This window comes from Leptonychotes weddellii, chromosome 2, assembly GCF_054177405.1.
Source record: "Leptonychotes weddellii isolate Sample4059 chromosome 2, ASM5417740v2, whole genome shotgun sequence".
Lineage (NCBI taxonomy): Eukaryota > Metazoa > Chordata > Mammalia > Carnivora > Phocidae > Leptonychotes > Leptonychotes weddellii.
This window is the reverse complement of record NC_138370.1, coordinates 36,385,162-36,407,956: the sequence shown is the minus strand read 5'-3', so window position 1 is coordinate 36,407,956 and position 22,795 is coordinate 36,385,162. Positions and strand designations below refer to the sequence as shown.

At 55.4% G+C, this 22,795-nt stretch overlaps 2 protein-coding genes across 4 annotated transcripts in view; both read right to left on the bottom strand.

Moving 5' to 3' along the window:
- BMP1 (bone morphogenetic protein 1) overlaps positions 1 to 19,019 on the bottom strand; it is a 43,295-nt gene extending 24,276 nt beyond the window's left edge. For 2 of the 3 annotated variants that reach the window (XM_081810021.1, XM_081810023.1), the window contains exons 1-8: positions 18,642 to 19,017; positions 11,511 to 11,624; positions 9,058 to 9,222; positions 8,752 to 8,869; positions 8,266 to 8,444; positions 7,403 to 7,508; positions 5,817 to 5,941; positions 5,128 to 5,243 (exon numbers count right to left, since the gene is read on the bottom strand). In XM_081810021.1, coding sequence (XP_081666147.1) covers positions 5,128 to 5,243; positions 5,817 to 5,941; positions 7,403 to 7,508; positions 8,266 to 8,444; positions 8,752 to 8,869; positions 9,058 to 9,222; positions 11,511 to 11,624; positions 18,642 to 18,795 — 1,077 coding nt within the window. In that variant the 5' untranslated portion in view covers positions 18,796 to 19,017. Of the gene's footprint in view, positions 1 to 5,127; positions 5,244 to 5,816; positions 5,942 to 7,402; positions 7,509 to 8,265; positions 8,445 to 8,751; positions 8,870 to 9,057; positions 9,223 to 11,510; positions 11,625 to 18,641 lie in introns of all 3 variants that reach the window. The other variant, XM_081810017.1, reaches the window with a different exon arrangement.
- A 794-nt stretch (positions 19,020 to 19,813) lies between these two features.
- SFTPC (surfactant protein C) lies at positions 19,814 to 22,445 on the bottom strand. Its single transcript, XM_006744681.3, has 6 exons — positions 22,345 to 22,445; positions 21,480 to 21,641; positions 21,104 to 21,226; positions 20,738 to 20,848; positions 20,222 to 20,369; positions 19,814 to 20,023 (listed from the first exon to the last, which is right to left on the bottom strand). The coding sequence occupies exons 1-5, from the start codon at positions 22,411 to 22,413 to the stop codon at positions 20,232 to 20,234; spliced, it is 603 nt and encodes a 200-aa protein (XP_006744744.1). The 5' UTR covers positions 22,414 to 22,445; the 3' UTR covers positions 19,814 to 20,023; positions 20,222 to 20,231.
- Between the last annotated feature and the right edge of the window lie 350 nt (positions 22,446 to 22,795).

Here is a 22,795-nt window from a genome sequence, read left to right as displayed (position 1 = left end):
TGGCATGTAGTAGTTGCTTCATAAATATTTCTTGATTAGAATTTTGCTTTCAGGAATCTATTTTACAGATATACTTGCCCAAGTGTATAACGATCTAAGTCTTGAGATATTTATTGTAGTGATTTTGGTAATACTAAAAACTTAGAAAAAACTTAAATGAAACACCCATCAGTGGAGACCTGCAGGGGATGGCCGAGCAGTGAAATGGGGATGACAACATGCTAAGCAGCCATGAATATGTCTGAGGTAGAACTTGATTTGTGGACATGGAACCCTGACCACAATTAACTGCTGAGTGAAAGGCAAGTTACCTAAGACCACATATCCACACACATTCTTGGAAGGGCCTGGAAGGACATAGCAAGTGTTACTCATGCCTAGTCACCTCTGAAGAGTGGGATTTGGAGGAGGATCCAGGGGAGAATATTCACTTTTTACCTTATGAATGCCTCTATTTTTCAAAATTCTTTTTTTTTTTTATTTTTTTTTAAAGATTTTATTTATTTATTTGAGAGAGAGAGAATGAGAGACAGAGAGCACGAGAGGGAAGAGGATCAGAGGGAGAAGCAGACCCCCCACCGAGTAGGGAGCCCGATGTGGGACTCGATCCCGGGACTCCAGGATCATGACCTGAGCTGAAGGCAGTCGCTTAACCAACTGAGCCACCCAGGCGCCCCTATTTTTCAAAATTCTTACAACATGGATACATCATCCTTGTAGCTGACGAACATCAAAACTATCTTTTAAGGAGTTGCTGGACGGAAGAAGGAATGCAGAGGGCCCAGGGAGGGCACTCTGGTTCCTCTACTCACGCCCTTCACCACTATTCCATGTGGCCTCCCCGGGGCTGCCCATCAACTTGCTCAGCAGCTTTGCTGAGAACGGCAGCAACTTTCCCTTCATCCTCGGAAACAACTCTGGCTCTGTCCCGGGCGGATGAATTCACATCCTCTGAAGAGACCACACCCAGCCGGCGCAACCCCGAAGGGCCCACCCGAGACCTCCGACAGGGCAGGAGGAAGCAGTGGTCACCTCACTCAGGAGGAAGAGACCTGTGCTGGTGGTTAGGGACATCCTCCAGGGAGGCACAGCCGTGGCTATATTGAGACCAGAGATGTCTAATTAAGCGTTGTAACAACTTCTGTCATGTGGAGAGAGCTGTGCTCTGGTGGCAGGGCCACTGCCCTTTGCCAAAGAAAACCTGGCCGGCTCTACCACTTCCTGGCTGGTGACTCTGGGCCCGTGGCTTGATTTCTTTGTGCCTCAAACATGGAGGCGATCCTAAGGCGCTGGGGGATTAAAGGAGACACCGAGTGCAGAGTCTCCAAGTGCACCCCGCATATGGGAAGTTCCCCTCACATTTGTTGGCTGCAGTTAGGGAGAGATTGGGACAATATGTCGACTCTTGGGGACCCACAGCCTGCCTTCCGTCTGCCTTTGCTGGACCACCTGAGCCTCATCATTTCACACCTCTGTGCCTCCATTTCCTTATCTGTAAGATGACAATGGTAATAGCACCTACCTCAAAGGACTCAGGGAGTTAATACATGTAAGGTTTATAACACTGACACGTGTATGAGTCACACATACAACACACATACATGCCACCCATATATACTACATATATACACTACAGTGTATGCCACTCCAAAAAAGGTAATTTCACTATTGGAGCTGAATTCGCCTAAGATTTTGAAATCTGAAACGGTTCATACCAGCATCTGGAAGTAGCGGGAGGCAGATGGGGGATGGGGGACGCAGGGAGGCTGACCAGGGATCGCTCCGTTAATAGAGTAAGACTACAGAATGATAGTAACAGCTAGCCTTGGTGGACCCCCACCACGAGCTAGGCGCTGCTCTAAGCACTTCACGTACATTAACTTGTCCAGTCCTCGTATCATCAGCCCCATGAGGGAGGCATTACCACCAGGCCCACGTTACAAATGGGGAAACGGAGGCACAGAGCGGTTAAGTAACTTCCCCGAGATCATACAACCGGTAAACAGCACGGCAGACCTGAGTCAGACCCAGGCCCTCTGGCTGTTAAACTCACACCCTGAACCACCACTCCATGTGGCCCCCCCAGGCCTGCCGCTCAATTTGGCCTAACAGCTGCTCAGAGAATGAGGGTCAGCTTCCCCTCACCCCCCCGCCACCCACGCCCCTCAGCACGGGGAGGCAGGCACTCAGGGGAGGGTCGGGCACAGGCCTTGCAGAGAAGGGAGGGCTCATCTCTGCCCAGCTGGGGGACGGGGGTGGGGGTCAGGGAAGGCATTACAGAGGAGGCGCGATTTGGGTTGGAACTTGAAGAATAGGCAGGCTATCACAAGGCAGGGATGGGAATGAGGGTGGACACTGCCAAATTCAAAAGACATTTTCAGTTCTTATCTTCTTGGCTCCCCTGCACAATAGACCATGATCTCCTGAAACCACTTTCCTGCTCATCAGGCGCTGGTTCTTGGCTTGGGAAATACTAAGTCCTCTTTGGGGCAGCTGCTAATGACGTGCAGTGCAGAGACTTGGGGGTCCTAAAAGAAGCCTTCCCAAGTGGCTCTTTCTTGTCTGACATCTCCCTGACTTGCATAACCGTATAAGATAACATTTACGTATCACTCGCACTTCTGGCAATAATCAGAGAAGTGGAGAGCGAGGCAAAACAACCTCTCAGCACAGAGGAGACATCAAAGTCCACGCCCGAACGCAGGCTGGTTTATTCCAGGGTGACTGTTGAAAGAGCGTAGACTTTGGAGTCGGACAGTCCTGGAACCCAATGCTGGTTCCACCGCGACTGCCTGTGTAAACTTGGGCAGAGCTACGCTCGCCTGCTGAGCCCCGACTCCTTCGTCTATACAGAAGGGACAACTGCATCTGCGCCACAAAACTGATGGGAGGAATAACGAGGTCGTGCGCACGAGATGTCTACTACTCCGCCTGGCACCTAATGGGTGCACAGTGAAGAATGGCGGCCGTGATGTCCCAAAGCCATCCTCTCCGGCTCCCCAGCCTCCGTGAGCCCTTAAAGGGCTCCTGTCCCCCGGGGGGCCCATCTCTGGCTCACTTACAACTCTACAATTGCATCCGGGACCGTGAGTGAGTTTAACTTTTTCTATCTCTGCAACCACGCACTGATGAATCTGGAATTTTTCTCTGTAGCCTCCTTCTCTCCCTGGTGGGGAGTCTCCTGGGAGTTGTGGAGAGAACAGTCCCAAGGCACACAGGGAGGCGCCTGGGGCCCAGCCATGTGTCTACTAGAGACCAGGGCCAGCCCGTTCCAGGTCAGAACCACAGGGAAGGAGACCGATCCCTGCTGACGGAGCAAATCTTCTGAATAGGAAAGACGGCAACGCTCTACCCTACTCCATGTTCCTCAGGTCCGGGACTATCTCGTGCCTCTTTCTGGCCCCCGGTGCTGGGCGAGTAGTGGGCACAGCGGTCTGTGGAAGCGCGCTTTAGCAACTGTTGATATGGGACAGGGCTTTAGAATACACAGTATTGCAATCATGGATTTTTGTGTCATAATCCAGTTTCTTGGGCAAGTTACTTAATTTTTCCAAGTTTGCTCTCTCATATGCAAAATGGAGATAACATTAGCAGCAGCCCAGAATGTCACTGTATTAATTACAAGACATAACACATAAAGAATTTAACACATGCCTGGCTGATAATGCGCTCAATAATCGTTAGTCGTTTTTATTGTTATCAGCTGTGAGATCTCCAAAGGCTGCAGCAGCAGAGACCTTTGGCAGAAGGATAAAGGAAGCCAGGGCATGGTCAGAACAAGGCAGCAAAAGGACAGCAATTGTTAAGTTCAATTCAGAATTAAAAAAAAAAAAAAGAACAAAGAGGGGATGGGTTCACTTTTGAGGGAAGATGACAGAATGTTAACTGCGAGAGGTGATGGAATTACTCAACCCTCAATAGAAGTCTAGCACAAATAAGAATGCTCTTGAAATTGCAAAAAATAAAATAAGCACAGTTTGGAAAGGAAATGGAAACCGAATCACATTGGAGGAGAGTCAGTGAGCACCTCTTTAAACTGGCTTTTGCCTCTAGGCTCCAAAATGACATCAGAGGACACTCAAATAACTTACAGATGTGATCAGTGTCTGTAATCTTGAGAACTCAGAACAAAAGCTTTGCCAATTTTCAAAAGGGGTGTGTGTGCGCGCATGCATGTGTGTGTTGGAAGGAGGGTTTGGAGTGAATTCTGGGAATCGCAAACCACTGAGTTGAACGTCAATGCCCAATTAAACAGTCTGCCGCCATTTAGAAAGGAGACACTTGATTACGAGGAACCAGTTCAGGTTCACTTGAAACAAAGCGTATCAGACAAATGTCATTTCCTTTTTAAAAGGCGCTTTCCCAACTGGTGGAACAGTAGATTTGATTTGGTAAGGCAGTCCGTCTACATATTCAGCGTTTATCAAGATGACAAAGGCATGGTCTGAGAAGCTCACTTCCCAGTCAACAAGGTCGTGGTAGTGACATTAAGTGGTGTCTCAGCCAGTGGAATAATTCTGTCCAAAGTCTGCAGATGAACCATGTCAGCTCAGAAAGGGATCTTGGATCTGCTTTGATTCATGTCACGTTCAATGTTTCTGTCAAAGACCAGGTTCCAAAGACCCAGAAGATATGCTTATCAAGAGCTCAGGACATAGTAAAAGAGGCGGTCACGTGCTGAATGGTGGACTCGGATTCCGAATGGTCTTGAGAGCTGTTGGACCGAACAACATGACCAGGAATAAAATCTAGTTGGGCTCGAGACTGTGCTAGCACATTAAGTGCCATGTTCCAATCAAGGGCAATAAAGTCTTAAAGCTGGCTCCCGGAAACAACCAAAATGCACGGAAGGACATGGAAAGTGCAGGGGTGGGTGAGAGGTCCAGATTCCACATGAAAACCCTGTGGGTGAACCTGAGAAGTGCTTGGAAAAGTGCCTCTCGCGTAGCAAGTGCTCTCTGCGAGTCAGCCTTCATTTACAACGATTGCTAGAAGCCCCTCCTTGAGGCAGTGCTCCATTTCTTATGGGGTGGATGGGTCTACGTTTCCCAGGTAGGTCATTCACAGCCACAACCGACTATGCTTTCCTACTCTGGGGTCCTGGCAGAGGAGGGGACGCTCAGTTACCTTCTCCCCAGGTGTGACTGAGATGCGCCATACGCAGTGCATGTGGGCGGAGTAGCCATTGGGGTACTCAGGGGAGGAGAAGTTGCCTGTGCTGTCTTGTAGGGTCTCTCCGCAGGCTGTCAAGGAAAGGAAATGACTGAACTGCTGGCTGCAGATGCCCAATCCCCCCACCTTCTGGCTTCCCGCCCTGTACTCTGGCATCCTTTGGGGGCGAGAAGAACGGCTGAGGAGGGGAGGGAGTCCGGGATGGTCCTGTCCCTTTAAGATGCCCTCCCTGCTCCTCACATATAAGCTCACACTGCTGACCTCTTCAGCCTAGTCCTACAGGATGCGCTGTTGTCAAGGCAACAAGGTTTCCAGAGTTAAGGTCAAGCTCCTTTGGCGGCCTCACTCTACCTCACTCCCTGAGAACTGCTCTGCCAGCCCTCTTTACTGCTCCTACTGTCCTCTTCTCCCAGACGCCTGGAAGGTGTGGGGCTCAACATCTCACCACCACCCGATCCCAGCCCCAGTTTGGTTCCTTAACTTGAACAGTGCCCCTGCTTGGGTGCCCCCACCCCCAACACCAGGCAGCCTCTGGCCTTCTCTAAGACTCACAGCTTTAACCTCCTCAGCCCCAGGTCCTGGCCCACTGGCTGCCTCAGGCTCTGTCCTCCATCCCTCCCTGGCCCGTCCCTCCCTGCCCCGACCTGGGCACTTGTAGAGCTTGCGGGCCTGGGCGATGTCCCCCTTGCTGAGCCGGGTCCTTTGACCGATGGGAGGTTTCACCCCATTGACCTCGTACTTGGGAACAATGGTGTCCAGGAAGATGCCCCTGAGGAGGAAAAGCCCGACCTGGGTGAGAGTCTGATGGAAGGAGGGGTGGCGTGCCTGTGTGCACCCAAGGTCACGATCCTGCCAGAGCCCAGACATTCCTCCGTAGGGTCAGGGACGGGTGGAGAGATCTCACCCTGTCATTATGCTGCCCACTGACCAGCAGCCACCCTGCTCCGTGGCAGTCACACAGCTGGAGCCTGGGGGAGCCCCAGGAACACTCTGGGAGGTCAGGGACGCAGGTTTCGCATGCCCCGGGGACCTCCCGGTGCCCCGGCTCAGTCTGGGCCCAGTCCCCAGCCTCAGGAGAGCTTCGGGCTCCTAGCGATCATGGGTCCAGCCTCTCCCAGCCCCTGCTTCCGCGGGCCCTCATGCTGAACCTCTCCTAGGACTACCAGGGCCAGTGCGCATCCTACCACAGGCTGCTCTCGACAAGTTCCAGCGTGGCTGGACCAGACCCTGGGGACAGCCCCGCAACTCCTGATCCATCAGTGCCTCCTGTCCCCCCGAGTTCCTGCCTGCTAAGTCCTGGGTGTTGCCATCTGGGAGGAGCAGGGCGAAGGGAAGCAGGCGGCCCTCCACCTCCCCAGGGACCCTGACTCACACCCAGCTGGGTGGAACTCGGCAGGGGGTAGGGTAGGATGTGGTGGGAAATGTCCAGGGGAGGTCTGTGGCCGTGGGGGGGCGGGATGACCTCACCACCCTTCCTCGGTCTCTGTTCCCTCAGGTCTGGACGCGGGCGAGACTGAGGAGGGGCACTGTGTGCGGGACAGAGCAGGAGAGCAGACAGAGGATGAGGAAAGAGCCAGGCATGGGAAAGGCCAGGCCGGGAAGGGGAGCCTGAGGGAGAGGAGGGAGGGGCCGTTTCCCACACTCTAAGGAGAAGCTCGGGGTGCGGAGGCTGGGCCACTACCTCTGGGGGTTCTGGCTGTGATTTCTGGGAACGTGGGCCCAGGAAAGGGAGTCGGTGTGCATGCGCTTGTGAGCAGGGAAGAGAGGCTAGTTCAGGCCAAGAGGGAGCCTTTGTACAAACTAGCCAGTTACAAAAAGGCAGACTGATTAGAAGGGATGCCCCCAATTAGAAAAACGTGCCTCTTTTGGCTGACAGATGAGGGAAAGAGCTCAGCTCCGCTGGACTGATGCAGTTCTGGAACCACAGCATGTATCTATGTGGCAGGCAGAGCGGCTGGATTTTCAGCCTCTTGGGCCAGGTGCCCTCGGGGTACACGGTACTAGGCTTTGTGAGCCTCGGCCGGGCCATGGACCCACCATGGAAGAGGACAGCAAGGCAGGTGGCTCCCACGGGTCCTCTCCTTGGGGGCTGCAGCCACCCAGAAGTCCACTCTTGTCCTTGGTGACTGCCCCAGCAGGGCAGCCTAGTGCAAAGCGAGAGGCCCAAAGAGAATGGCCTATAGAGGGCGGGATCGGGCTGCCCCAGAGGAGGCCAGGCCCCATCTCTCACCTGGAGAACGTGTTCCGGGCATAGTGCATGATACTGTCAAAATCATAGGTCTCCCCCAGGGACTCCACCTCCTGGAGCTCCATCTTCAAGAAGTTATACTCCTGCCCTGCGAAGACCAGGAAAAAGGTGTGGGGGGTGGGAGGGGTGGGTCTGTGTGGGGTGCAGTGCCACCTTTTCAGGGTGGGGAGTGGGGTCCTCCCTGCACTTGAGAGGTGCCCCCCTACCTGAGGGTCCGGGGAGCAGCCAAGGGAAGCCTGAGGGTAGGGGTGGGTCTCTAGAAGAGTCTGTCCAGCAGAGGGGCAGGGTCAACGAGGATTGGCTGGAGGGAAGGCTCAGGGAGTATGGAAAGGAAGCACCCATTTCTACAACCACAGGGAGATGAAAGCAGGGAAGTGTGGAGGAGGCCTGGGGAGGGAGGAAGGAAGCAGGAAGGGAGGGGAGGGAGGTAGCCAGGAGAAACAAGAAAAAAAAAAACCCTTAGAGGAGAGACCAGGCAGAGGGCAGAAGACCGGGGAAAAGTGAAGAGAAAGGCTGAGATGGCTTGGGGGATGTGCCAATTCCCCCCACAAACTACCCCCCACCCCAGGGCAGCTGGGCTCTGGCTGCTCCCGATGGCCTCTGTGTCCAGGACCAGGATCTCTCCCGGCCCTGCCAAGCAGCTCTACAACTGATCAAGGGTCTCAGAGATGCTACCCGCAGGGAGCCGATAGCATCTGGACCAACCTGGGCCCTGGACAAGGGCTGCCCACTAAGCTGACCAAAAGCGATGGCTCCAGGCAGCAGCTCCCACCCCGACCAGAGGCCCTGGAGCAGGTGCTGGGGCAGGTGCGGCACACAGCTAGGCGCCAAGGTCAAGGTGCTACCTGGCTGGATGTTTTCGCGAACGATGGAGACGTGGCGGTCCCGGTCTGGCCGCGTGTGCTCGTGCCAGAAGCCGATGACATGGCCCAGTTCGTGGACAACGATGCCGAACTTGTCACAGTTCTTGCCGATTGAGATGGCCTGTGGGCCCCCGCCGCGGCGACCCACGTAGGAGCAGCACCTGGAGGGCGGGGCCAGCTCAGGGGGGCGGTCCCGAGCTGGGGGAGTGCATCCACTCAGGGGCCGGGCGAGGCTGCCAGGGGGCGGGGGAGTGAGGCGCGGGGGAGGGGCCTGAGCGTGGGATGCCCAGGCTGTGTGCAGGGTTCATAGCCACATCCAGGCGGCTCCTGGGGAGAAGTCCCAGGGGAGGGGGGTGGGAGGGAGACAGATGACGCAGTGTCAGGCCCCGTTGGGGCAGCAGCAGGGCCCAGGGCAGAATATGGCTTGGGTGGTGGCCGAGGGTGCAGTGCCCAGGGGCCCCTGCTCACCCGCAGGGTCTATAGGTGAATACAATATAGCTGTCCTCGTCAGTGCGCTCCAGGAAGGTGACACAGGTATGCTTCTCCCAGTGCCTCATGGCTTGCCGGAAGACTGCCCTCTGGCTGCCTGCCAGGATGAAGGGGGCCAGGTTGTCACAGTGTCCAGCTGGGCCCATCTCCACCCATTGCTAGCTGTCAGCCTCTCATTGGACAGGTACACAGAAGGTACCACTCCTACCACGACACACGACCCGGCTGCCCCACGGCCAGGCCCAGATGCAGGCTGCTCCCCTGGCCCCCCAACATCACACGCACCAGTGAAGTTTCCCCCAATGACAAAGGGGATGACCCCATCGGGCCACACACGCTCTGGTCTGGATGTTGCTGCCCGCCGGCTCCGGGACCTGCCTCTCCATCTCCCACGGCTTCTCCTCTGCAGCTGCCCACTGGAGCTCTGGCAGTCGAAGGTAGAAGAATTTCCTTGGGTTGGAAGAGGAAGACATTGGTAGCAAGTAAATGAAGGGGTGGTGCAGGAAACAAATTATATAATCTATCCTCATTTAGGGGGAGTCCATATTCGCCCACTCACTAAAATTTATTTGTAATCCCAAAATCAATACCCTCAGCTCTCTCATGGTTTTTTGCTGACATGCACAGAGCAGGGAAAAGTGTGAGTCACCCACATGTCCAACTGAGGGGGAACAAGGTGACACCGCCTTCTTGTTTCAGCTCTCATACTGTCAATAAGTATCTTTTTCATAGTCTATTTAGTGCCAATTTTTTTGCATTTGGGGCTTTTTGCTGGTGACTTTGCTGTTTAAAATGACTCCCTTCCGCCCCGATGTGCTGAAGCATTGCCGTGCTGTCTGGTGTCCCGAGTGCTAGAAGGATTTGATGTGCCTTATGGAGAATATACATGTCTGTTAGTTACATAAGCTTTGTTTGGTCATGAGTCATAGTGCTGCTGGCCATGGCTCAATGTTAATGAATCAACTGTGTATTAAATCAGGGGTCTTTAAACAGAAACACACGTAAGACAGGGTCACACATATGACGAGAAGCTAGCAGGAAGTGAATATTGTGTTTCTCCTAGGAGTGATGGATGGCTTAGGATTTGTGAATTCAGTGTTCTCAGTGACTTTATGGAACAAGGTTATCCTATAGCTCTATTCATAACTACCACGGGTTGGGGCACCTGGGTGGCTCAGTCGGTTAAGCGTCTGCCTTCGGCTCAGGTCATGATCCCGGGGTCCTGGGACCCAGCTCTGCGTCGGGCTCCCTGCTCAGCGGGGAGTCTGCTTCTCCCTCTCCCTCCGCTCCCCCCTCCCACTTGTGCTCTCTTTCTCTCTCTCTCTCAAATAAATAAAATCTTTAAAAAAAAAAAAAAAAAAAAAACTACCACAGAGAGCGAGAATTGACCATAACTGAAAAGAAAACCATGGTGTCCTAATTTCCTAGGGATTGCAGGGGGCTTGAGACTAGGAAATGGTCCCTTCTCACTTAATAAAACTTCTTCCTTGTGAGCATATGGATCTTGATGTCTTTCAGTGTTCCCAAATACACGTTCTCCAGTGACATAGTAGCTCTCTGGGATGCACTGGGCAAGCATCACTATGTATATTTGACGGATGAGGAAACTGAGGCTGAAGATTTGCCCAAAGTCACCTGGTGGGTTCGTGGTGGGCCCAGGCACTCCAACCCCTCCATTCTGCTGGTCCCTGCTGAGGCCCAGGAAGCCTTGCTAGTTATCAGGCCACCACGTCACCCTCCAGTGCCAGCTGCTCTCTGGGATTAGTTTGACCTTTACTCCACGGCTGCCCGTGCCACGAGCCTCCCTCGTGCAGGACAGGGCAACTGCTTGGCCCCAGCAGAGTGTGTGCAGCATGGGCTCCAGGTGAGAATCCCTGTCCCTGGCAATGGAGACCTCCCTGGAGGCAGCACCATGTTCCAGAGCAGTGACAAGGCTGGACAGAAACGAAACGGCCTGTGCCCTGACTCTTCCTCTTCTCTCACCCATTCACAAGGTCCAGGTGGGTTGCTAGCTGCTTGGGCCACACTCGGAGATGAGAAGGACCCATCCCTGACCTTGAAAAGCTTTGAGTCCAGCAGGGAAGATAGACGTATTAAAAAAGAAAAACCACTGAAACATGGTTCACTGAGTGAGATACTAACATGGTCAACAGAGAGCAGGGAGAGAGCAAATGGAGGTACAGGCATGCTGGGGGGACGATCAGGGAAGGTTTCACCAGAGAAGCTCTGGAGCTGGGCTTGGAAAGATGCGTAAAAGCTTGCAAAGTGGGAGCACGAGGTGAAGCCAGGAGGGACTGGGGTGTTGAGCAAAGAGCCTCAGATCTGGAGTGAGAAGGCTTGGGTTCCTGTCCCAGCTCTGCCACTGACCAGCTATGTGATCGTGAACAAGTCATGTTACCCCCATGGGTCTTAGTTTCTGTATCTGCAAGGCAGGGGTTGTCCTGACACCTACCTTTGCAGGTGGTTGGGGACAGTTAAGTTAGATAATGCTTTTGAAAGTCCTTCGTAAACTGTAAGCAAAAAGAATGTCAGTTCTGGCTCCTGGGTTTGTCTATACTTGCTGTTCCTCTGGGGGAAGGGATAAAGATATCCCAAGGGAAGACAAGCCATTATGCTGGGTTCAAGCTCATAGCCTCTGTCCTGAGAGGGCACTGGCTGGGAAACAGGGAGGTTCCTTGTTTCTCCAATTCTGGAACCCATTTCTGGGACATAGGAGACCCAGCCTGTACCTGGCGTACCTGCAGTTTTGATGGAAGACCTGTGCGTTGCCCGCTGCCTGAGATCTGCAGCCTGCTGCGCCTGGAAGGCCCTCAGGTCCTCCTCATCCAGGGCGATGTCCCCAAGGAAGGCAGCTAGAGAGAAAAGAAGAGGCCGGGGGAGTTAATCCTTCTACCCAGTACTGGCAGCCCCAATGCCAGGGGCTCCGCTATGGCAACTTTAGTCTGCAAATGCCTTCTGAGGAAGAAGGCAGCAGGGCGCTGGCTTTGAGGATCCCTCGGGAGACTTGTGCTCACTTTGGAGTTGGGAATCCAGCAAAGCTGATACCCACCCCCTACCAGAGGAAGACACGGCCATGTCACTCTTCCCATCACTCTGAATACTTAGTAAGCACCTTCTGTGGGCCAGGCACCAGCCGAGTGATGCGCAAGATAGAAGAGGTCCCTGCTTGTGTAGAGCTAACCTTTGACAATATACAAATAAACAAACACTGAACTCAAGAATGGTGATGCGTGCTATGAAGAAAGCAGAAGGGGGTCAGATAACAGAGTGTCTACTCTGTGGGCCCATAACCTTGGTGCTGCGCTGAGCATGTGGTATTCACTCAACAAAGGCTGTTTCAAAGATGGAGGGGAGGATGTGAATAAGAACAGAGCAGAGAGGCATAGGAGGGAAACCAGGACACATAACGGAGCTGCCCTGCTAGGAGGAAGAAGTTTAACTGTTCTCAAGGGACTCCTATTCTCAGTTTCAGGGTCCCTTCTCTGGAGGAAGGAAGGCCGGGGGGGTTCGTAGAGCCCCCTGAATAGGCCATTTTGACTTCTGGATCTGGGGAGAGATGTTTTTGGAGAGATGGGCTCAACAATCCGCCTGCCTTTTGAGAAGTCAGGAGCAGGAGGAAGCTGGGGAGCTGAGTGCTCTGGAAGGAGCTCAGAAGCGAGCTTCACACTGGGCTGGGCTGGGGGAGGCGGGAGGCTGAGCTGGATGGAGGTGGAGCTCAGGGAGCAGCTTCCCTGAAGCTCCACCCATGGCAACATCTGCTTCTCATCCGGAGTGCTACACAGGCCTGGCGGCAGCATTACACAAATTATTTTAACCTTGAGGCCTTGCACACAGGTTTCTCCGCCCCAGATGGCCCACTGGGTGGACACACACACACACACTTCATCATACACAGAATCAGGCACATGGTGACATCCACAGCCATGCCCTCAAACACAGAGCTATGGAAGTCACAGAGATATGCTCCCCACTCCCATTCCCCCCAAGCAGCGCCGCACCACCCTTGCAGGTGGAAGGCACTCCAGAGTGTTTGTTCAAGTCAAGTATCACATCGATATTCTTTGGGCCTGCAAAGACACATGCCCATAGACACATACTCTGATGCAACCTAGACCTGGATTGACAGAACGTGGGAGTCCCCTCTAGCAGTTATCCAGGCCAACATTCCATTTTACAGATATGGAAACTGAGGCTTGGAGGGGAAATGGTCTCCCACACTGCTAGCTGCTGGAGAGGCTGGATTCGTAACATGGGCCTCCTGATTCCCAGGCTAGCACTTGTTGTGTTCAAGTGCATTACTGCTGTAGAACCCATATCGTAAATTCCCATACACAAAAATAGACACTCACGCAGACACACATTCACACACACACAAAATGCACGGTCACAGACAGTTCTAAAAAACACACACGCACAAGCTCCAACACACACAGACTAACTGCAAGTTCTAAACCCAGTAAGCCAGTAATGGTAGCCATAATGACACCTTCCCGGTTGACAAAGTGCTTCCACATTAATGAATTCATTTAATCCTGGCCCACTCAGGGCATGCCCGTTAAATCATGCTCCACCTGTGCATTTGCCTACGAGTGTGCAATTACAAACTCTTCGAGAGATAACCTCATGGCTAGATTCCAGCCCACCTCCCTTACCTCAGAGATCAGAACACTTGGGCCTAAGAAGGGAAATGACTTGCCCAAGGTCACCAGCTGGTAAGTGGCCCAGAATCTCTTCCACCACATGAGAAAGATTTTTTTCCATAAAATGTCACCATTGGGGGACTTGGCTCAGCAACTGATTGGATGGCAGCAGGAGACGTTTCTTAGCTGGCACGCAAAGGTGGTGGGATGAGAGGTGCACTCCGAGAAGACAATGCCAACATTCACACAGGCACACGCAGGCCACACGGATACCCTCACACCTTGACACACCTTTCACCTCTGCACAGACACTGACACCTCTGGGCTCACGTGCCCACACCCACGGGCACCATCATATACACACGTGGCTGCACATTTAGACTCGTCTTTGGACATGGCAGCAAAGCACAAAGTCTCTGTAGGCAGACAGACCTGTCTTTGAATCCCAGCTTGGCTCCTATTAGCTGACAAGTCACAGAAACTCTTCTAAACCTCAATTTTCTCCTACATAAAAAGGCGCTAACGATAGAATCTGTCTCCCAGGATGACTGCATGAAATAAGGCATGTAAATAAAGCACGTAGCACAGAGCCTGGAACACAGTAAGCACCCACTAAATGGTCACTGTTAATCTTACCCCCAAAACAGCCCCATAAGCTCAAGATCAGCTCTCCACTTTCCAAGGGCATATCGGTTCACCCCCATTGGCTTCCTGGCTGAGTGAAGCCCCAGAGTGCTCAGAAGCAGAACCTCGAATTCCAAGTACAGAGGCCACGGAACCGTGCTGGCCTGTGAGACCAGGGCGGTGTGGGGGGCAGGGCAAGCGGAAGGCGCGACAGGCCCTAGGATGGCCACAGAGCTCTTCTGCCGAGCGGGCGTCCTGTGGTGGGGATGTCATGGCTGAAGAATGTGTGGGAACAGAGTGGGGGTGGGGAGGCATGGGGTGGGCAGGGGAGCCTTCTGGCCAGGAATTGAGCCTGAAGGCCCTGCCCATTTGGGATTCCCCCATGGGGAAGCTAGGGAATCTGGATGCTGGAGAGGCCAGGACAACCCCCCTTACCCGGAAGGAAGTCCCGGGGTCAGGGTCAGGGTAGTAGTTGTTTTCAACACAGGATCAAAAGTTTGTTTTGTTTTCTGGCTGTAAACCAGCCGGGAGCACTCGTGGCCACTCCATAGTCAGGCTGGGGGCAGGAGAGGAAAGAAAGAGTAAGGTGGACTTCGTGTGCCCATCCTCTAGGTAGGCCTCTTGGCTCCGGAGTCTCCTCCCCTGGGGCGTGGCAAGGCATCCCCGTCCGGGGACAGGGTGAGGAGCTCGCTGGTGTGGTGGCGCCCCAATGCCATGTGTACGGGGCATACGCATGTCCCATCACACAAATGCAAGCTTCTTGCTGGGGGAGAACATACTCAAGCTCCCACGGACATGGGCACGTACTTAATCACAGCTGCACGCTGCTACACAGGTGCATATCTGCGCACACCCCAACGTGTACTCAGGAATACCCATAGGCACAGTTGGATGGACTTGCCCATAAAGCAGGAGTACACCCACAAACGTGCCCAAACACTCTCTTGACTACTTCCCTGTGCCAGCCCTAGTGTATTCAAACACACAAATTATTGCATGTACACATTTCACAGGCTATACCTCCCAAAGGTGAAGGGCACCCTTAGAAATGAATGGGGGGAGTGGAGAGAGAGACAGAGAGACAGAGAGATTAGCTGATTCCCCTGGATATCCTTAGGAGGCCCTTAGTGGCCTGAGTGACACATTCTACACCCGCCCCATCCTCCCCCAATATCTTCTGGAGAAACTAGAACTCTTGAGAGTTCCTTCTTTCTGGGGAGTCCCATTGGTCCCCCTCCATCTGGAGCCCAGGGAGATTCTAAGTCTTTTCCTCCTCCCTTGGGGCACCTAAAAGAGAAGGTGACTCAGGGAGCAGGGGCATAGGTGGGTGGGTGACTCATTCAGAGTGTCTGGAGTGGGAATGTGGTCTGGCAAGAGACTGGATCACTTCTCAACCTCCAAAACTTGTGACTGAGGCCTCTTGAAGTCCAAACCTGGGCAACAAGGCCCCTGGGGTGGGGACAGTGATGAGGGCTGGTAAGCTACTAGCCCACCTCATCTTCTCAGAGCAAGCAAACCTCTGAGCTGCCAGCTAGGGCCGAAGTAAGGTCCTCACTGGCTCAAGGGCACTCCCCAGGTGCTTCTCTGCCTCTGGGAGCAGCTGTGTCCCCATTCCTGCCTCCCGCATCTCTCCCAGAGCCCTGAGGCTCACTGCCAAGAGCTGGGAATCTCAGGGAAGATCCCCCTTGATGGTTTGGCATCCTAACATATAAGAAATCAGGGCTGATTCGCAATCTCCCTAGGCAAGGGGTAGAGAAGGAGAGAGAGAGAGACAGAGAGAGCTCATATGTGCACGTGAGGGCCTGCACACCAGAGCATGAGCTTGGTGGAACCAGCTCTCAGCACACACATAGAACAACTCTGCTTCCCGCCTATTGTTCTAGTGTTGCCCAGAAGATCCAGGAAACTCTCCAGGATATCAGGGGTCTTAATTTTGCCTTACTGCCCTCAATTTTGCCCTACCTCTGACAGTAAGTGCAGGAGGTAAACTCAAATGAAGGGGCCTGGTTATCCTGAAAGGTGAGCCAGGGGATTCAACAGGACTTTCATTCTTGGTCCTCTGTGTGCAAGGAGGAGAAGAGGAGAGAGCTGGAAAGGGTGAAGGGAGCAGAGCTAAGCAGGCAGATCAGGGGCATCCAAAGGAGGCAAAGCCTGGTGCTCCTGCCATCATCACGTCTAGCACCTGGACGGCGGGGCTTAGAGGGATCAAGAGGACACAGCAACATGAACAGAGAGAAGAGCCTAGGGACGCAAGGTGTGAGGCTGTTGGCGTGGGGTCTTAGGGAGTCAGGGTGGAGGTAGGCAAGGCTGCAGCAGTCACCCCCAGGAGGGAGGCCTGATCTGACCCTGACTCTTGGCCTTGTCAGGCTCTCGGGCCCTCTCGGCCACCCCCAGGCCTGGCCCAGCTCCCCATCAGCCTCACTTCACCCTGGGGCAGAGCCTTCTCCAGAGCCCTTGTTTGAAGTTCCAACTCAGCCTGCCCCACCCTAGCATGAAATCTGAGACTGGGGATAGAGCCTCAGCCTCCTGCCGCCTCCTCCGAAAATCACTCCAAATCCCTCCAGGAGTGAAATACATCAGATTGACTTCCTACCCATTCTTCAAGGCCTTCCCTCCTCCATGACGAACCCCCAAACCTTCCCAGCCTGCTGTGAGCCCTGGTTCTCTGCCACTGCCACCGCCAGGCCTGCAGAGGGGTAAGGGGCTCCTTGAGCCTTTAAGCCCTTTCCTCCCAAGGTGGCACAGAACGCCTCTTGGTTGGTGCGGTTGGTTACATCCCCACGCGTCTTATGCCCCTCCCAGACTGGAAGCCCTTTGAGGGCAGGGGCCATGTCTTACACTTTTCTGTATCTCCCCCAACATGAAGCCCAGGGCCTGGCACATATTATAAGCATTCAGTCCATGTAGATCAGCTGAATGAATAAGTGACACAAGGACAGGGACAGGGAGACACTCCCTTCCAGCAAACCCAGCCCATTCCCTCAGAAAAAAATGAAGTGAGAGTGTGAGGCACAGAAAACAGGGGAGTAGGCAGCAAACATTTATTGCTTACTGTGTGTTAATCTCTAATAAGTGTTTTATATATGTTCTCATATTTAATCCTTGCCATCAATTCTACAGAGAGACATATTATCAGTTCCATTTTACAGGTGAGAAAAGCAAAGTTCAGACATGATAATTAACATTCCCCAGGCAGTAGAGCTAATGAGTTGTAGGTCCAGGATTGACAGCTTAGGTCTGCCTGCATCCAAAGCCCAAGCTCCGTCCGCTTAGCCTCATGCCCACTCCAAGCCCAGGGAGAAAGATGATGGTTAATGTCTGGTTTACCCACAGCCCAGCAAGGGTGGAGAAAGGCTGAGATTTGGCTTCTCCTCCCACTGGAAGAAGGGTTCTACCTCTTCTGTAGCTTGCTGTGTGTGATGCATTCACCCAAAGTAGGGAGCCCAGGGTCAGGACTAGAGGGACCCAACCTCTTATACCACATACAGGCACTCCTAGAACTCTAGGGACTGGGCCACTACCCCTGTCCCTGGTTATTTGGAGACAGGCTGAAATCAGAGGCAGGAAGTTGAGGAAAGATTCTGATGATATCTTATGGCCTGTGTGTTCTCTTGTCCCAGGCAGCCTGTTCAGGGTCATCTGATTAGGCAAATGGCCTGAGTGCCTGGCCATCTGGTCACTCCAGAGGCAAGACCCCTGTGGGCCCAGCAGGAGTGAAGGGGTTACATGGGGTCTACATGGACAAAGAACACACACACACACACACAAACACACACTCTGGGGCCCTGACCTCAGCTAATTAGCCTCCAGTGTCTGTGGACTAAGAGAGCGGATACACAGTATTTGAGTTCTCTGTTTTTCCCCTTTCCACCCCAACTTGGCCTTGGTAGGTACTTCTGGCACCTAAGGGCAGAGGTAATCCCCCTCCCTGGCTGGCTTCTCTAACTTTGACAGCTGTCTCCTCTGTCCCAGAAGGCCGCTGTGTCTGGTGGGGGGACCATGGGACACCCACGGAGCATGACATCAGAGGATCTCTTGAAAAACTTTCTTCTTTCACTTGGGCTGGGTGGGGGGCCTCAGGAGACTTGCTCCTCAGAGATGCAGGCCTCCCGCACCCCCTGGGCAGACAGATGTGCAGCCTGGGGGCAGCCCAGACAGGCTGGAAAACAGCAACGTCCTGGAGCCCGAGATGGGGGACAAGGGAAAAGTGCACACACACACAGGCACACACGGACACACACACACACACACGCGCGCGAGTTTGGCCAGAAAAGTTTCCTGCAGGAGGAAAAGCCTCCTTGGCCGCAGGTTTCTCCCTGGACCCAAAGAGCTTGTCCCAGGAATCTTCTGGGAAGAGAGGGCAGCGGCAGCAGCTTCCACAAATAGCAGCACAACTTCAGTCCTAAAAGTCCCCCAAACTTCCCCCTCCCTCTCTCCCTCTTTCTTTTGTTCCCCACTGCATTGCCAACCAGGCAGCTCCCGGCTTCCCACACTGGACTGTCCTCCCCCAACCCCAAACGCTCAGCAGCCCGCGCCTCCCCGCGGGGCCTGCCCGCGCCCCGGCCCCAGGCGCCCCGGCCGGTCGGCGGGGTGGGGGGCGCCTACCCGCCTTGCAGGGGTCTTTGTAGCCGACGGGCTCCGAGTCGTCCTCCTCCCCCAGGTCATAGGTGTAGTCGGCCAAGTCCAGCGGCCGGCCCGGGCGCGGCAGCAGCAGCAGCCAGAGCAGGAGCGGCAGCGGCAGGCGGGCCACGCCGGGCATGCTGGAGGGCGCGGCGGCGGCAGGAGCGGTGGCGGCGGCGGCGGCGGCGGCGGCGGCGGGGGCGGCGGCGGCGGGTCGCGCCCGGACGCGGGAGCCGGCAAGAGGGGAAGCGGAGGACTGGCGGCGAGGGGAGGGCGCTCCCCTCCGCTCGCCCGCGCGCTCCCTCCCCGCGCTGCCCCCCCTCGCGCGTCCCTACCTCTCCCCCTTCCCTGTCCTCGCCCCCCTCCTTCCTGTCTCCCGCCCCCTCTCCGGCCCGGCTCCTCGGCCCTCTCCCTGCGCCTCCAGCCTTCTCCGCTCCCTTCCCTTCTTTTCCTCTTTCCTTCTCTCCTCCCTCCCTCTCCCCCCCCCCCTTTTAGGGAAATGAGCTCGCTGGAAGGCGGGTTTTCGCCCGGAGCTCGGCCCCCCTCGGGTCCGGGACAGCGCACGGCCGGGCCGGGCGGCGCGCCAGCCGGGGGCGGGGACCGCGGGAGCAGGCCCGCCCCGGGAGGGGGCTCGGGCGGCCCGGGGCGCGGGCCGGCGGGGCCGAGGAGGGGGCGCCGGGCCCCGAGGTGCCCGGCCGACGGCCGCTCCCGCGAGGTGCCCTCTAGCGGCGGCTCGTCACGCGGGCGCGGGGCCCGAGCCCGGTCCCGGGCAGCGGGACACGCTGTCAGGTCGCTCCGCTGCTTCTGCCCACCTCCGCCCCCTCGGTCTCTGCGTTTCTCTGCCTGCGTCTCTCGGTCGCTCGGTCTCAGCCTTTCTCGGACCCTCGCCCTCTCCCATCGCGGTCCCTGTCTCTCTAGTTCTGTCGGTCTCTGGCTGTCTCTGTCTCTCGTCCTCCCTCGGGAGACACCACTGGAGGGCGCCTAAAGCCCGTGGATTGCTCAGTCCCCTCGCCACTGCCCCGTCCCCCATCACGCCCTGACCGGGGTGGGGGGGGGAGGGGAAAGCCCCGTCGCTCCCCCAGGGCCCTACCCTGCCCCTAACTGGCCCCACCAGGAGCAGGACTGAGGGCGTGTGGGAAGATGCAAGAGGTGCACCCTTTGTTTTTCAATCAGGCTGCTTTATTCTTTCGTGGTAGGAGCCCCTTGGCCCTAGGAGCCGTATCTCTTCTGCCCGCTCCCACCTCTCCCCACAGCTCCCATTTCTCCAGCTCCAGTCCCTGTGGTGTGGGTAGGAGCAGCTTGCTATCTCTCTGCAAAAGACCTTTAGCGCATGGATCTTTCCTCTTCACTTGGGGCTTCCACAGGCCCTGAGAAGCAAAGAAACACTGTTTATTATGTGAGGGAGAGGGACTGGGAGGGGGCGGTCTATGAACTTTCCCTCCCCTGAGCTCCCTAGATGGCCCAGCTCAGTGGATTCCCCAGTTCCTGGTCAGCTGACATGGCAAGGTGGCGCAAGCCTTCCTGGGCCACTGCTGCTCGGTGCCCTAGCAGTCACACCTGCTCACCTGAGGGGTCCTAGATGTAGTAGAGGGGCACCTCGCCACACAGGGTGCTCACTGTGGTGCCCAGGAAGTCCAGGTCCCCAGGGGATGCTGAGCCAGCATCATGGCCCTCCTCCTGGCCCAGCTTAGAGGTAGACACTGCAGGCTTGACCTGGAAAGAGCACCTAATTTGGAGCCTGGGAACTGAGTTTCTGTCTCACCTATGGCATTATTGTGGGACCTCAGGCGTGTCAGGCCATCTCTCCGAGCCTCCGAAAAGCCCTGCTTTCCTCACCAGTGAAGAGGGGGCTGTGCTGGAGTCAGAAGCCCCCGGGGAGTGAGGTTCAGCTGAGGCCAGCAGTTTGGCATCAGGGAAGGACTGGGGAATTGGTAGGGAAGATGTGGTACAGGTGAGTTTAGAGACGGGCACCTACCTGGCAGCCCCCACGCTTTACAGGTGGCAAATAGCTGTCATCTCAAATGCTCCTCCCAGCAGCCCTGGGAAGGGGACAACCCACTCCTCCTCACCCACACACCTACCTGGAAGTTCTGGAACTTTCTAGTGAGAGCCTCAAGACTTGGGATGTTCTCCGGAGCCATCTTCATGACATAGCAACAGGTTCCTGGGGCTGGCTTATAGGCAATCAGGAGCTGAGCACAGGAAGCCCAGAGTTCATTCAAGAAGGCCCTGCCTTGCTCACTCCCTAACCCTGATCCTGGGCCATCTCCCTCCAGGTTAGGCACCTGAGGGAGTCCTATTGGAATCTGGGGCTCAGCCTGGGGAGGCAAAAGGGCTAGGGGCTGGGGAGAGATGGATGTGCATGAAGTGGCACAGCTGGGTGGCCTAGCAGTCTTGTCATCGGCCCCCAGCCCCAGCCCCAGGATCAGGAAGTCCGGTATACCCACCCGCTGGTAGTCATACACTACAATACCACTGGAGCCAATGGAGAAGGTGGCAGTGGTGCCCACACGCTCCTGCAGGGCCAGGCGCTGCTGGGCTTCCGGTCCCCCAATGCTCATCTCCAGAACCTGGGGGAGGGCACAGGGTGGCCTGGTATTTCTCTTTCCCCACTCATCCCTTCAGTCCCCATGTCCACCCTCAGCTCTAAAGCCTAAGCCGGAGTTGCCACCCTGTTCCTGCTTCTGTCCTTTCTTGAGGCACCCCTTGCCTCCTCCCCTCCATTCCCCCAACCCCCGACAGTTCACTCTCTGCCCAGCCCGCTCAGCCCCTCCGTTTGGCGTGTCCTCTACCCACTGCCCACCCCATTCTGGGCCTGCTCACCATCTCAGTGTGCTTCTGGCTCATGTGAAGACCCATTAGCAGGGCCCCTACAATCACCACGACCACAAGGACTATCACCACGACCACAATGAGAAGGCGTTTGAGGCTCACAGGGCAGCAGGGGATGATGCCAAAACGGCCCTGGTTGGCTGCCGAGTAGTCCTGACGTAGTGGGACAGGCAGGGAGACAGGTATGAGGTCATGAGCAGGGCCCTTCTTCTCTCTGCACAAGCTAGACACCCTCCCAGAGCCGGACACCAATGCTATGGGTTTGCAGAGGAGGGCTGAGATCAGAGAAGGCTTCTTGGAGGAGGTGGTCTGGATTCCAACAGAAAGGCTTAAACATGAAGTCTAGCGTGGAGAGACCCAAGGGAGCCTGCTTCGCCAGTCTCATCTCCTGCTGTTTCCTCCAGACCCCTGGCACCCCAGCCATCCCCATCCCTCTCTGTTCCCCCAAATAATCCATGCTCTCTCACACCTCCCTGCCTTTACACATTCTACCCCTTCTTCCTGCAATGCTTGCCTTCTCCACCTAGTGAGCTCCTACCTATTCTTCTGGAGCCAGCTCAAATGTCCTTTTCTCTGTGAAGCTTCCTGTGACTCCCCGCTTAGTGTCTGCTTACGCGGTGCTCTCTGCAGCCCTTTCCACTGACCACTGTGGTGGCTCTCGGCCCCTCACGTTGGAATGATCAGTTGCCATGTCCATCTCCCCGAAGGACTCTGCCTTAGTGGTTGGTGTCCCTGCCCTAACTTAGCACGGTCCTAGGTTAATGAAGTGAATGAAGGTGGATGAAGACACCGGCTCAGAAAGCTTGGATGAGGCAGGGCCCAGCTCACACACATGTACACACACGGTCATACTCACTGGTGGGCTCTCAATCAGGACCTCCTTGCTGCCCACATCCATCTTGCTGTAGGCGCCTTCCCCTCTCATCTCCCAAGTGTGACTAGGGTCTTATATGTGCCGGTAGGGAGAGGGGACAGAGGTGAAGGATCCGGCCTCCTTCTGCCAGCCAAGCCCTTGGCTTTGAAGCCTGTTTGTTCCTGGCCCTCCAGAACTGAGGTCCCGATAAGCCAGCTGCAAGAGCGCCTGAGGGCCCTTGGCCCTGGCCCATGAGTCCTCTTGGCCCTGGCCAGAGCAAAGCTGGGTGTGCTGAGCAAACTTGCCCTTGGGCAATCTGCACCTCCCACTGTAGGTGTCTTCCTGGCATTGGCCGCCTTTCTTGCTGGCACCTGCCCCTGCAGTCTTGTGGCTTTTCCTGTTCCTCTGCCAGGTTGAACCTCTCAGGCAGCCAGGGGTCTGACCCAATGGGGAG